At 33.9% G+C, this 16,201-nt stretch overlaps 1 protein-coding gene across 1 annotated transcript in view; it reads right to left on the reverse strand.

Annotated features, from left to right (window-relative positions):
- Nucleotides 1–3,645: 3,645 nt before the first annotated feature.
- Nucleotides 3,646–16,201, reverse strand: part of LOC132554263 (ATP-dependent DNA helicase Q4-like) — a 198,791-nt gene continuing 186,235 nt past the window's right edge. The window contains exons 20-21 of the mRNA XM_060218571.1: nt 5,474–5,615; nt 3,646–3,882 (exon numbers count right to left, since the gene is read on the reverse strand). Coding sequence (XP_060074554.1) covers nt 3,646–3,882; nt 5,474–5,615 — 379 coding nt within the window. The remainder of the gene's footprint in view (nt 3,883–5,473; nt 5,616–16,201) is intronic.

Consider the following 16,201-nt stretch of genomic DNA (forward strand, 5'->3'; position numbering starts at 1 on the left):
ATTGAACATGATACCCTGGATATTCAACTGACACCTTTGAATTAGGGAATATTATGTTTTTTTTCTGCACCTTTTGGAGATTAAATGATGATTTTTGGCAAACAAGAGGAAAACTCTAGCACTAATGTATGTAGTGAACAATATGGTTAGGAATTTACCAACTTTTTCGACTGCAATAATGCTATGTACACTGAATATGGCGGGTAAACAAGAGGTACACACCATTTGATTGAAATTTGATAAACTTTTGATGGAGATGTTTCATGGAATCATATTTGCATGACCTTTGGTTTTTTTTTATAGTGACAACAAACATTAATTTTTACAAATACAAATTTAATATCACATCAGTTTATTGGCATTTTGACACTCAAATTCCTTGAATCAAAATCATTGTATGTTTACACACATTTACTTCACCTGTACATATATTTTCAAATCCTTGTATTTGTACGCACATATCCACAAGTAAACAACAAACATCCTCACCTGTACACAAATAAGAAACATGATATAAACAAACACACATTGTTAAACATGAAGAATTATTAACCTTATATATAAGTTTTCTTTTCACTGATGACACAAACACCCGTATTACTTGTAGTCAGAAGTCGCCTGATACTGTCATGTTATATTATATTCACAAAGTACCTGGTTATTAAACACCTGTATTAAGAAGGAGTTGTCTTTCTTGGGACCAACTTTCCGATCTATGCCAGCTGTTATTAGATTTTTGGTACAATGTCAATAGAGAGGAAAAATAATAAGCAGTAATGTATATAGACAAGATATACTCATAATGTATGTGTAAACATTTCAACCTTTCTTATTTCGTTAAAACATTTAATTAAACCTTTCAGAAAATGTTTACAAGATGTCAAAGGACCTTAAAGGTTGTCTGACTATAAAGACATCTGATATAGGGCTCAATGGGCTGGAACTGCTCACCTATACAACAGAAGACTTTGTCAGTTCATAAAGTCATATCTGTAAACTTGAAATCATATTTCTCAAACATGCTTCTACACAAAGTTCTCAACACATTTGAATCCAGTGAGCTTGAAAGTGGGTCAAGGTCAATCATTTTGATAAATTTTGTAACATTCATCAAATAATGTTAGAGAACCAATATCAGTAATCTGAATTTTTTGGTTATTAAACAAGAACTATTTGAAAATTTTAACATATTAGACCCTTGTGACCTTGAAAACAGGGCAAACTTGATAGTCTTTCATCCCAGCATACTACAAGACCAATATAAGCACTCTCGGCCGTTTTTTTCTTGAGAAGAAAGTGTTTGAAGATTTTAAAACATTTGACCCCTGTGATTGTGAAAGTGGGTCAAGGTAATTATTTTAAACAAACTTGATAGCTCTACATCGAAGAATCCTACAGGCCCTGGGCCTCTTGGTCGTTGAGAAGAAATTGTTTTGAATTTAAATTTTATACATGGCAGACAATGCATAGTGCATGATTTCCGATGAAACACAGTTGCTGTAGGTCATCCTTATCCCTCAGGGCAGATGACCTAAAAATTCATCTTTAATCTCGATCAAATAGAATACAATCTTACATTAACACCGAAGTCTACTGAAAACTAGAAAATGGGAAATGTCATGCTAGTAGATGACACCCTACTTGTCAGATCCTGACACTGCTTGCTAGCTAGTCATTTACTCCTTAGTCTGTTTAAGGATTGACATGCAGAAAGCTATAGAATTAAATAATTTTGAAATATTACTCTCTGGATTTGAAGCCACAATATTACAGCTAAATAACGAAACTAAATTACACATTCCAAAACAATTCTTACTCTCTCTTAGTTGTAACTAAATATCAAGCAAATACATGTAGACATCTCTCTCATTTTAGGATTTTATCATACAGTGATGTGCCAAATTTGGTCACAATGCCAAACTGTTTACATTTTCTGTATGGGATAAAAGGGCTTTTGTTATCTGCATCACTGATAACAACATTCACTATTTCATGATATGACATATTGTCGTTATCTACTTCCGGGTTTTCCCCCAAAAGAATTATGAATACAGGATGGAACAAAAATTCTGGAAATTCAAACGGAGGTGAAAAATATGGTTATAGGGCTTTAGAGCAGATATACCTACTGAAGTATATGTGTGATGCTAAAATTATCTAAATCTACAATTATTGATATCAGATGAAAGTTTTCAAGTTTGGAATCAGTAGAAAACAAGGCAGGTCACATTTGGTGAGCAATCGTGAGTAGTGAAAGTTAGAATGAAACATAATGATTTTTATACAAACATGTACACAATAAATGTGGTTCCAAGAAAAAACTTAACATGAGAAAAGTGAATTGGGCTAAGAAACTTGCATGGTTCTGAGAAAAGAGGAAATTTTCCTTTACACAAATGGGAATAGGTCATACTCTTCGACAAAGGCAAAATAGTAATTGGTCAAGACCACTGTATTTATGTCTGAAGAAAATAAGATGAGGAATAGACGTGATCTCGTCCAAACATGCGTGATCTCGTCCAACCATGCTTGGCACAAAACAAATACAAGTGATGTTTTGGGGCTTCATTTGTTGGGATGATGTGGGGACACGGATGTGTATCGATGAGAACATTAAGACGAAGAACATATTTGACCTGTAAGACATTGTTCTGTTGGTGGTTATTTTTTCCAAGATGATAACCTCATACATGGTGCAAAATCCAGTGAGGGATATTGGTGCCCATCTTGGAATCAACTGCTTAAGTTGGCTTGCACAGTTGCCAGAATTGAAAATGTTTTGTGGTATGTCAAAGGAAAACTGTTATTCTACATAGCATTTATGAAATCAACATTCAAAGAATTTGGAATTGGAGCTCTCACCTGCCTACATCCTGTGCTTGTATAAATCTATTCTTTGGTGGATTTGAAACGTGATCAGATTAAAAGGACACTTCAGAAGTTCTTAAGGTAGGTGTGTAAATATTTTGTTGTGATTAACATAACTCTATTGTTCTTTGTTCTACATGAGATCCTCCTAGCATGATAAAATTTGTTTAGTAGTGAAGTCAGTGATCATTTCACCTTGAGACATGTTCGAATTTGAAATGTGACTGCTATGAAACTTTAAACAGGTGTCTTGTTATGGTTAACAACAGAAAACTGATGTGGATACAAAGGAGTATGCTGGCTATGCCACCAGACAAATTAATACATGATTGTATAGACATACCTAAGCCATTAGCAACAGAAAAATTCATGTTGTATTAAGTAACTAGCCCCTTGCACCTATTATGACAATTTTTAGTTTCAACGATTAGCTCACTGAAACAATAATTTGACATGACTACCAGGGTATCACACCCCTCCCTGGCAAGCAAATGTATTCTGAGATTTAAACTGATGTTTGAATACCTTCGGAGAATAAAGAACTGACTTTTACACAATAAAGAACTGACTTTTACACAATAAAGAGCTGACTTTTACACAATAAAGAGTTGTCCATTATTTGGGCAGTGATCTCTTACAGTAATATGGTGACCTGATTCTCAAACTTTCACCTGGTACTGATATATTCTGTTGATTCTATGTACAAAAATTATGAAAGTAGAGGACGGGATTTCCAGTGACCACACAACGTCACCTGTGGACATGTGTTTACTGTGGTCACCTCATACTGATGAGTTCTTTAGTTGCTGTCCTCACCACCAAATTGAAGTCAATGTTCATATAGGCTCGCCAGTAGCGTCTGTTCCGTCCCCAAACATTGGCAGGAAAGCAGGGACTACCAATACCATGGAACACACGGGCAACAGCTCGACCATTCAGCTTGTGATCTGTACCGTAAACATTCACAAATTGGCGAATGTCTGACACTAATTGTCTGAGCTCATGTTGTGGAGTCTGTTAAAGAAAAGGGAGATAACCTTCATTAGAATTTGTTACCATTACAATTTTATACCTATATATATATATGTATGTATAGTCGCATGAATGGAGACCTAATATATGTATAGATGTATATAAAGCAGGTTAATATCAGTTCAACCTCGATAGATGTTGAATGTAAACTTTATTTATTTTACAACAATTAGGAAACAAGCTATCAGTTTATATTAATCACTCTTGTTGTTCCGAATGGAAGCGTGGCAGGAAGTCTTAATGTTGAAGGAAACAGGAGTACCAGTGGAAAACCCACAAAGTTGGGCAGTTAACCCAAAACTTTTTCATGTTCGTTCCGGAAATTGAATCCTGGAGGGCTAGGTGAAAATTGAGTGCATTACCACTGCGCCACCTGACCACAGATAGATATTAGGCAAGCTGTGGTAAACATTAGGCTAATCAATGTACCAGGTACATAATAAATTCTAAACCTACCCAAGTCAAAAACCCTAGTAAACTCAGGTAAACATGTATCAACCCTGGCAAATATCAGACCAACTCAGGTAAACAGGTGTCAACCTTGGCACTCAGGTAAAACATGTATCTACCCTAGTAAATGCCACACCAATTCAGGTAAACATGTATCAACCCTTGTAAATATCAGACCAACTCAGGTAAACAGGTATCAGGTAAATCAACCCCTCAGGTAAACATGTATCAACCCTGGTAAATACCAGACCAACTCAGGTAAACCTGTATCACCCCTGGTAAATACCAGACCAACTCAGGTAAACATGTATCAACCCTGGTAAATACCAGACCAACTCAGGTAAACATGTATCAACCCTGGTAAATACCAGACCAACTCAGGTAAACATGTATCAACCCTGGTAAATACCAGACCAACTCAGGTAAACATGTATCAACCCTGGTAAATACCAGACCAACTCAGGTAAACATGTATCAACCCTTGTAAATACCAGACCAACTCAGGTAAACATGTATCAACCCTTGTAAATATCAGACCAACTCAGGTAAACAGGTATCAACCCTTGTAAATACCAGACCAACTCAGGTAAACAGGTATCAACCCTTGTAAATACCAGACCAACTCAGGTAAACAGGTATCAACCCTTGTAAATACCAGACCAACTCAGGTAAACAGGTATCAACCCTGGTAAATACCAGACCAACTCAGGTAAACAGTTATTAACTGAGGTAAATATCAGACAAGCTTGGATAAACAGCTACCAAACCTACTATGCATTTCATGATAGAGAACTAAGGATTTGGTGTTATCACTTTTGTTTGTACTTCCAAGACCTATATGTTTGGTGATGAAGATGTCAGTGACCTGGGAAACAGGTAAATAGTTTACCTTATCAGTTACTGTTATATCAGCCGTAAATGATGAATAATTATTTTATAGTTGTCTGTAAAGAAGGACGTCTGGATGCAAAACAATGCAGACAAATCATCATTAACTATACCGTTTTTGCTCCAACTCTTTTGGCCAGTCCTGTTTTATAGATGACTAACTTCATTTCCACACATTTTTCTTATACGTGCTAAAATGATAATTGGTTTACTTGCCCCTGTCATAGACATTTACCTCGGGTGTGTTGTCTGCTTCCTGCAGGGCCTGTTTTAATAATGTCTGTTGTTGGAAGTAGTCCACAATGGCAACCTTCAGCTTTTCATCTTTTCTTTTGTCATATTCGTCTGAGCACATCCAGTAGTTCTTATGAGAAACACTGAAACATTAACAAAATCTGATTTAAATCTCCTACAGCATTTAGAGACGGAAAAGGTTCTAACAGAATTTCTCCTTAGCTGAAGAATTATACAGAGAAGTCTTCCACAAAGGAAATCCTGAATCGTCTAATGCAATGCTTGAAGAGACATTCAGCATTCAACAATGGCAATTTCACTGTCCTAACCTCAAGCAAGAACTTCTTTTTCCTTTTATGTTGTTGGTTTTTGAAGGATTATTGATTTTTAGATCTACTATTGATAATTTCACAGTGGTTGAGAAGGTGCCGAGTAACACATTCACCTTTCACTTAAGTGTCCCAGGTTTGTAACTGGAACGGAAGCGAAAAGGTGCAGTGTCACTTGCCTGACCATGTGGGTTTTCTCTAGGTACTCTAGATTCCTTCCACACTAAGACTTCTTGCATGCTTCCATCAGGGCCAACAAGAGTGATTAACATAACCTTAAAGCTTGTTTCGTAATTGTTGTAATATAAAGAAGGTTCATATTCATAATTTCACAGACATTCATTCCACCATTATAACCTCTGACCTCGGGTAGACACATATCACCCCAGGCATACGTAGATTCTGATACTACCTTGCGCAATTGTAATTGCTCTTTGTACATTGTTTCCTGTCTTTTTTCTTTTTAAATCATTACTTATTTTTTGTGAATACCTCTCAAATAACTACTGATAATAATCTTAAACTGTCAAATCCAAGATGGCCACCTGTCAACCATTTTGTATTTCTGATGCGTATCAAAATTTTTCAATGCATAACCATGCTATGACCCATTCAGTTCTTTATAGTAATAACATTTTAACCTCATTTGTCAGAATCTAAAAAAGGCCACCTGTCAGCCATTTTGTTTCCCTGATCCGCCTAAATATCAAGGGGAATCTTACTACAATAATTCATGGAAGATAAATCTAGGACAATCCAAGATGATAACAAATCTTCATTATCAAAATCTAAGATGGCCACCTTTTCAGCTATTTTGTTTAGATCATTTATGATTCTATATATCATTACAAAATTATCTTGTATTCTTGGGAACTCCAAGGAAATCCGAGGGAACCCAGCCTAATTCTTTATATAAGATATCATGGTTGGTATCTGCACAGTCCTGTTATTACAGCTGATAATTGAACTGATCTGAAATCTTTTTAGATATAATGAGGAATTGTCCTATATGATAACAGTATATTCTAGTAAAGGTCTTATATATAAAATGTAAATTGTTGTAAGAGTTTATCTATCAAGTTTGTATTTCATCATTCTTAAAATACTAATTCTATTCCATGTACATGCTTTCTGTTCGACCAAGATGTTTAAGAATATTTACAACTTTAACTGGTTCAGTATATAAATATATATCTGGATGATAAGGTTTTTTGAAAAAAATAACTGATTCTATTTTAATCAGATTAAATTTAATATCCAATCTCTTAGCTCCATGTTGAATATAAGATAAATCATCAGTCAGCTCAACAGGATTATCATCAATGACTGTAGACCATCATGTATCATCTACAAATAACTTTAAAACATTTGAAACACAGTTAATATCACTGATATACCATAAAAACATAATTGGACCAAAAACAGATCCCTGGGGCACCCCTGCACATACTGGCTTGAAAGTAGAAACATATTCCCTCTGTTTGTACTTTTGTTTCCTATATATAACAAAGTTTTAAAACCAAATGAGTAATTCCCCTTTAATTATTTATATAAAGGCTCTTTGTGTCATATCCTGTCAAATACTTTACTAATGTCACAAAAAACAAATCTTAAGTGAACAGTTGAGTCTTTAGAATCCTGATTGATACATAGTAATAACATTATGTTTTATGAGATTGTTTTAAGTATTTAAATGTATTTTTTCAATCATTTTCCTTAATCAATAAGTAATAGACATGGTTCTATAGTTCGATAAATTATTTATTAAACATTTTATCGTTGATAGATATCATTTATATTGGCACTTTTCCAACTAAGGGGAATAACTCCACTTTAGATTGTCTTTGTAAAGAGTAAAGTTAGAGGAATATTCAGAGTTAAAATTTCTTCATTATTTTAAGTACCATATGATCAGGTCCAAATAGGAGGAGATATTACAGCATTCTACCTAGACTTTTATTAGTTTAATCTATTGAGGTTACAGATGTTGGAGTTATTTGTGCAGGTTCATCAACAAAGCCTGTGTTCCAGTAAATGACCTACATTTCTGGTCTGTATATATACACACAACCAAGAAGAAATTTGCCAAATTTGATGTGTAACTCTAGCTGTAAAATTTTAAATCAAGTTACCTTTAAGTATATTATTTTCATGATGAATTAGCACACATCAACACCAGTGGCCCTACTGATGATATGAATAAGTATTGATAGAAATATCAGAATCTGCAACTTCTGTAGAAAGACCAGTTTTAGTAAGACATTTTACATCATTTTCATGGAATTGTCAACTTTATTTCTTCATAATGGAACTTTTAGGAGTGATGTATCAAGACTGTGCAGAGGCCGTGGATTTAATTTAACATCATTGGAAATAACGGCCAACTAACACATAATCAATATGTAGAAGACACAATTTCTATGGATTAAACTATTAGGTAGAGTGACAAAAATACAGTTAGAGAAATATGTAGAGTAATAATCTATCACTTTAAATCTCTATTGTCTCTCTAATACACTATCTACACAGAGTTTATTGGCGACTTAGATGAGAGACACTTGGTATAACTGCTTTCATCATGATACTGGTATTTGTTCATTTCAATAATACACGCAGAGTAGTGTGAGCTGCGAGAGATCGATAAGGTTTTAATGTTGCCTTTAATATTACAGTTTGTAATTACTTATGACTCAATTAACACATACAGAAATCATAAACATTATGAAAATGAGACACCAATTTAAAAAAAAAAGAAGAAAAAACAAGAGGCTCATGGGCCTTAATGGTCATCTGGCATAAAATACAAGATTTCAAATTTTGAACTTAAGAAGAATTCGAAAATGTGTTTTCAAGATGGCAGCCATGTTGGATTTCTGACCACCCCGAAATTAACAAACTTTGGTCAGGATCATTTGAGGTAAGTTTCAGCTCAATGAGACATGTAGAACTTGAGAAGAAGTTGAAAATGTTTACAACAGACGACGCTGGACAAAAGGCGATCACAATAGGTCATCAGACCAAAGGGTCTGATGACCTAAAAACCTCATAACATGAGTACAAATCTTAAAATATTGAAAATATTGATTAATCTAGATACTTCTAGTTCAATTTAACAGACACGTGCTTATGTATATGTATACTGATGACCATGCCGATGGAGCCTGATTTACAGACATGAGACGAATATTGACCCACAAAGCAAAAAAAATGAAACTTGAAAACACTTATATTTCAAGGTGGAATATACATTGATATCAAAATCTGTTTAAAATATGTCTAAATAAAGCGTTTGTTTTGTGAACAATTCTGAATCCTGTGTATTGATCCTAAATAGAGCTAACAAGTAACAATGGATACCTCCTGAATTAAGTGATATTTGTAGTCAAACTTCTATGATTCGAACTCTGATGATTCATATTTCTTGATGTATCAAAGTTTTTGTTCTGTCCCAAATTTTATTCCTATATATTACTACTAACAATATATAAGCCTTGGAGCCTAATCTTACTTATGGACTTAGTGGTCACCAGAGAATCAAAACAACAGGTAAACAACTTTACATTGTCTCAGTGTCACCACTGATTTATACCACGTATAATTATCCTAGTTTAAAAGCAAGCAAAGTTATGTTTTCAGATTTCAAATTTTAACATTAAGGGCAATATTTCTGTAAATAAGGGGTTGTAGGTAGTGGTGTTATGATAGGTTAAATTAGTGATGTATTGTGATAGTTTGGCTCTTGATAGCTATAGGTTCATAGCATATCTTCAAGTTGATAACTATTGAGATTATTCTTTCAACTATCATTCATTACTTGAAAACAAGATTTTTCACGGAGCTAATAGCCAAATGTCTGTATAGCTTTTGTATACTTATGAAACATCTCTGATATCAGCATTTTGATTACAAAAGTTCTCAAAACTATTCACAAGGGAACCCCTGTTTATGAAAACACAGGCACCTTCATTTGGTAAATAGCTATGTCATCATACCTTTGGTAGGCATATATTGGTATATAATTAAAGATAAAAACTTTGTGTATCGTATATACAGAGAAAATTAATCACATAACATGACAAACAAATATATCACTAACGTATATATATATATTTTCCAAGAGAAAGGTTGAAATATATGACATGGCTGTGCTAACAATGTTATAAAGTGTGTCAAAACCAAATGATTATATCATTGTTGGATTAAATTTTCACCTTTTAAAACATTAAATAAAGAAATGAAAAATAAAGAGAAAATTCATACTAAATTTTTTGTAAAACTAACACCAAAATGAAATTAATATTGTACGGTCCTAAGTGTAAGTAAGTGTATGAGTTTTATCGTAGATATCACAGAATAATATGTAATATTATATAAAATAAACAATATAAAAATTTAACAAACTGTACAAAGTACCACAGTGCAACACACTTTATATATTTTTTCAGCTATAACATTTGTAAACTGAGCATTCCGATACATTTAATAGGTTAATGACCCTGCTTTACTTCTGAGTAAGAAAAACATCATTCAAAGGTAAAACAAAAAATTCATACTATTGTGATATTCACTGGAATATTGTTATCATCATGACGCCTTTTTTGGCCACAATAGTCATCCCCAGTTGTGGGCCTTGAATCTAGAACACTGCTCATCACCTTGGTATAACTGATGTACAGACCAAGTCTCCTGATCTTTGCTTTACTGCCGGCAAAGTTATGTTTTGTACACAAAATGGCTGGATGGAAAGTTGGATGGATGGACAAAGCACCAACTTTATGCTCCGCCCGAACGTTTTTGAGCTAAATGGTAAAACCTCCACATGGCCGCCGTTAAGCCATTTTTTTCAAAATTAGAAGGATACCATACCAGAGACCAAGAGAAACCTACCAGTGGAATGTGAGAGAAACAGATCCACCCATTATCTCTCAAGAAATAATGATAAATTATTAGAGGATAGATAATAGATCACGAACAACAGGATACATGAACCACCTGATGATTGTATCGGTGGGCTAAAAGTTCCACACTATTGTATACAGGTGTTATAACAGTCACTGTTTTAATTTCCAAAATCAGAAAAAGTCTAGCTGTATATTTTAAAATCATTAATTTTTTGTTGTTTAATTCAATGATTTTTACCTAAATCCACTCATTATTCTGTTCACAAAATGAGAAACGGTTAAAAATTAACAGGAACAGTATAGTACTAATTTCCTGAGTACTGTACTGTTTATCCATCACACCAATAGCCGATGTAGTCGTGTTCTTGTTTATACAAAACAACAAAATCAATTAGGTTAAGATAACATTGTTTATTTACACAAGATGTTTTTTCTTATGAACTTTATAAAAGTATGGCATCCTCAAGGGGCTACACAGAATGACTGCTTCTATCAGTTCGGTAAACATCTGCTAATTGAAATCAATGTGATAGTGCAGCTGTGCTGGAGCCTGTAGTTAATGCCAACTGTGAGTCTACAGGACCTGGTTGTCATTGGGGAGGACAACCTACAGCATAACGATCTCACAGGATACATAAACACATCAATTTATCAGTAGCAGAACCAATGGAATTGCTGTAGACTCCATGCCTATAACTGGGGAGGGACCGACAAGGACAGTCATGTCTGTGTGTGGACACAGAGTATGGAACATTATTAATTTATGGTCAATGTAGTTAGAGTATAGACTGATTGTAATCAGTATCTGTACATCCATATAGGAACCTGTAGATAAATGCTAAGGTGTTTAGTGTACAGGCCCAGGTTGAGATTGGGGAGGACTCGGCAAAGCCAATCATATGTGCAACATCTCCTGGATATACAAATAATTAATCACTTTCTGAATGAATGATACACATTGTAACATCAGCTTGCTAGTAGTAGTTGGAGATAGAACCCCCAAGAAGACCAGTTATTATTATCATTTAATAAATTTGACATCAAATTATATATACACTGCACAAGATACATTATAAATACAGAAAGTATATGTAACATAAGGTAAAACACGTACCTTGTGTGAAGTATATGTAACATAAGGTAAAACACGTACCTTGTGTGTAGAATATGTAACATAAGGTAAAACGCGTACCTTGTATGTAGAATATGTAACATAAGGTAAAACACGTACCTTGTGTGTAGAATATATAACATAAGGTAAAACACGTACCTTGTGTGTAGAATATGTAATATAAGGTAAAACACGTACCTTGTGTGAAGTATATGTAACATAAGGTAAAACACGTACCTTGTGTGTAGAATATGTAACATAAGGTAAAACACGTACCTTGTGTGTAGAATATGTAACATAAGGTAAAACACGTACCTTGTGTGTAGAATATGTAACATAAGGTAAAACACGTACCTTGTGTGAAGTATATGTAACATAAGGTAAAACACGTACCTTGTGTGTAGAATATGTAACATAAGGTAAAACACGTACCTTGTGTGTAGAATATGTAACATAAGGCAAAACGCGTACCTTGTATGTAGAATATATAACATAAGGTAAAACACGTACCTTGTGTGTAGAATATGTAACATAAGGTAAAACACGTACCTTGTGTGTAGAATATATAACATAAGGTAAAACACGTACCTTGTGTGCAGTATATGTAACATAAGGTAAAACACGTACCTTGTGTGTAGAATATGTAACATAAGGTAAAACACATACCTTGTTTGTAGAATATGTAACATAAGGTAAAACACGTACCTTGTGTGTAGAATATGTAACATAAGGTAAAACACGTACCTTGTGTGAAGTATATGTAACATAAGGTAAAACACGTACCTTGTGTGTAGAATATGTAACATAAGGTAAAACACATACCTTGTGTGTAGAATATGTAACATAAGGTAAAACACATACCTTGTTTGTAGAATATGTAACATAAGGTAAAACACATACCTTGTGTGTAGAATATGTAACATAAGGTAAAACACGTACCTTGTGTGTAGAATATGTAACAAAAGGTAAAACACGTACCTTGTGTGTAGAATATGTAACAAAAGGTAAAACACGTACCTTGTGTGCAGTATATGTAACATAAGGTAAAACACGTACCTTGTGTGTAGAATATATAACATAAGGTAAAACACGTACCTTGTGTGTAGTATATGTAACATAAGGTAAAACACGTACCTTGTGTGTAGAATATGTAACATAAGGTAAAACACGTACCTTGTGTGTAGAATATGTAACATAAGGTAAAACACGTACCTTGTGTGTAGAATATGTAACATAAGGTAAAACACGTACCTTGTGTGTAGAATATGTAACATAAGGTAAAACACGTACCTTGTGTGTAGAATATGTAACATAAGGTAAAACACGTACCTTGTGTGAAGTATATGTAACATAAGGTAAAACACGTACCTTGTGTGTAGAATATGTAACATAAGGTAAAACACGTACCTTGTGTGAAGTATATGTAACATAAGGTAAAACACGTACCTTGTGTATATAAAAATTAAAAGAATTCTTACTGTTTCTGATGTATGATTACTTCCCTATCCAAGTTGTATTAAAGGTTGGACATTTGTGTTTGTGTCGGTGGTATCACCTCTGGAGATGATCAGATATATTGAGTGAAGCAGTCTGATGACCATCTCCCTAGAGTTTTTATCATATGGTCTTCAATACCAGCAGCTGCCTCAATTCCTAAAGAATGACTATTATACTTTGTGCTGTTTCTACTTGATAATGTTAACAAAGGCCATCAGAGATGGGTTATATTCCCTGATAAGTATAAGTATAAAAATATCAAAGTTCAATACGAAATCCTTATTGAGATCTAATAACCAATGAAGTTTCATGTTGATACCTCTTACAGTTTTAGTGTAATGCTCCAGACAAAATTATGACAGACGGATGGACGGACAAAGTGGCGACTATATGCTCTACCTTTGGGAAGCATAATAAATGATGCATGTACGTAATAAAGAGTTGATGTATCATAAGTTAATCATCTCCTCCAACTAACGAGGGGAAGTTTTGTTATCTCCTTGTGTTGCTCTAAGGTATGAATTAATTTTTTTGGTTTAATTTGTTGATTTTACACTAAATCCACTGATTTAGTTAAACAAGAGTACCGCAAAACGGAACAAAATACGCCCGTGAATATCCCCAACGAAGTAGATAATTCAAGAATTACAGTCCTCCACCTGGTGTACTTTGATGGAAGTCAAAGGTCGAAGGCAAGGTCACAGTGACCTACTTTTGGTACACGACACACCATGGTGCACATGTTTTTATTTTACAGAGCCTTTGGCGAGGTAAAATGAAAAAAAATTGACTCAAGTTTCATAAATCTCACATCAAATGGAAACGAATATAAGATCCTTTTCATCACATGATTAAATATTCACTCAAATTTTCATAAAAATATTGAGTGATTGAATACTTTTGGAATGGTTCTGTATATATCATCTAATTAACCTCAATTCAGAAAAATAAAATCATGTTATAGAGATTAAACCTGCAAAAGTTCATAAACATCGGTTAGAGAAAATATTCAGACAAGATTTTTAATTTCATATCATGGTGATTAAGCATACAAACTTTCATAAAAATCGACTGAAAAATGTAGGAGGAGATCTCCGGACAAGATTTCTATAGTGAAATAAACAAAGGGCCATAACTCTTGTTCAAATCACCAAATCAAAACCCTATTCAGGAAGACACAACTTCATATCATGGTGATTAAGCCTACCAAGTTTCATAAAGATCGGCTGGAAAATGTGGGAGGAGATCTCAGGACAAGATTTCATAGTGAAATAAACAAAGGGCCATAACTCTTGTTCAAATCACCAAACCAAAACCCCGTTCAGAAAGACACAACTTCATATCATGGTGATTAAGCCTACCAAGTTTCATAATGATTGGCTGAAAAATGTTGGAGATCTCCGGACAAGATTTCTATAGTGAAATAAACAAAGGGCCATAACTCTTGTTCAAATCACCAAATCAAAACCCTGTTCAGATAGACACAACTTCATATCATGGTGATTAAGCCTACCAAGTTTCATAAAGATCTGGAAAATGGCTGGAAAATAGTGAAATAAACAAAGGGTCATAACTCTTGTTCAAATCACCAAATCAAAACCACGTTCAGGAACACACAACTTCATATCATGGTGAAAAGTTCATAATGATCGGCTGGAAAATGGACAGCGCCATACCATAATACGTCTGTCTTTCGACGGGCGTATAAAAATAACAGGAATTTTCAGTACCAACTTCCTGAGTATTGTACTGTTTATTCATGACACCAATAGCCAATGTAGTAGTGATGTCATTAATATAAGAAAACAAGTGTAAATTCAGTAAAACACACAATATACGACGGGGTTTCAATTTTGTCATGAAAAAATAACAATAACAGTTCCCATAAATTCTGAGTATAATGAAGCATTTTGCACAAATGGATTTCGTCTGTTTTGGATTTATTAAAATGAATATTATTGACAATTACGACAATAAATTTTAATGCTATGCTTTTAGTGCTTGACACTTTGTTGGACTTGGTGGTGTATACTTCTGTAAAGAGTAACACTGTGTGTGTGTATAGGGAATTACATGCCTGTCCAATGCTCGAGATATATTCATGATGAAACGAACAGAAATACAGAAATAATAAAATTAAGTGAGAACAATGATAAAGAAATCATTGCTATACATTTTGATAATGAATTAAAGTAAGATTTAAAGCTATCAGAAAATCAAAATTCTGGAACAAAAGCCCAAAGGATAGTAATTCTTTGAAATATTGTTGTATCAAATGCTGTTTATGAAAGCAAACCTCATGTTATGGTTACAAAGTCCGCCAAGTTTTTAAGAACTGGTTAAGACAGAAGGAGGAGATATCCACACGAGATTAAAATAGTGAAAATATAAAATGGTAATAACTGTTCCAAAAATAGTAAAATCCTATTGTCCTTAAGGAAGAAAATTTTTATGTAACCATAAAAAAAACTGAGGGAGGAGATTTCTGCATGATTAAAATGCTGAAACGAAACAAACCCCAAAGGGTAATAACTCCTTTAATAACAGTTGAACAGATCTGCTGTTAAAGAATACTCATTTTCATGCTGTAGTTGTAAAACCTACAATGTCTGCCAGAAATCAGTTAAATCGGAGGAAATCTCTAGGCAAGACTTATGATATTAAAACAACAAGGCATGACATGGTAATAATATTAAAACAACAAGGCATGACATGGTAAGAGTACATGGAAATGACACATGTCCACTAACATTACATCTTGTAAGAGTTCACATTTGTGTCTTCTGCAGTGCAAATCTAGGTTACGGTTACTATAAATATGTAAAATTGTGTACTTTTCATTTAAATGCTGCATAAATGACAATGGAGTCTGTGTAATACTGTAAGTCTAA

The sequence above is a fragment of the Ylistrum balloti genome, unplaced genomic scaffold (genome assembly GCF_031769215.1).
Source record: "Ylistrum balloti isolate Yb309-2 unplaced genomic scaffold, AGI_CSIRO_Ybal_v1 Utg370388, whole genome shotgun sequence".
In the NCBI taxonomy this organism is placed as follows: domain Eukaryota; kingdom Metazoa; phylum Mollusca; class Bivalvia; order Pectinida; family Pectinidae; genus Ylistrum; species Ylistrum balloti.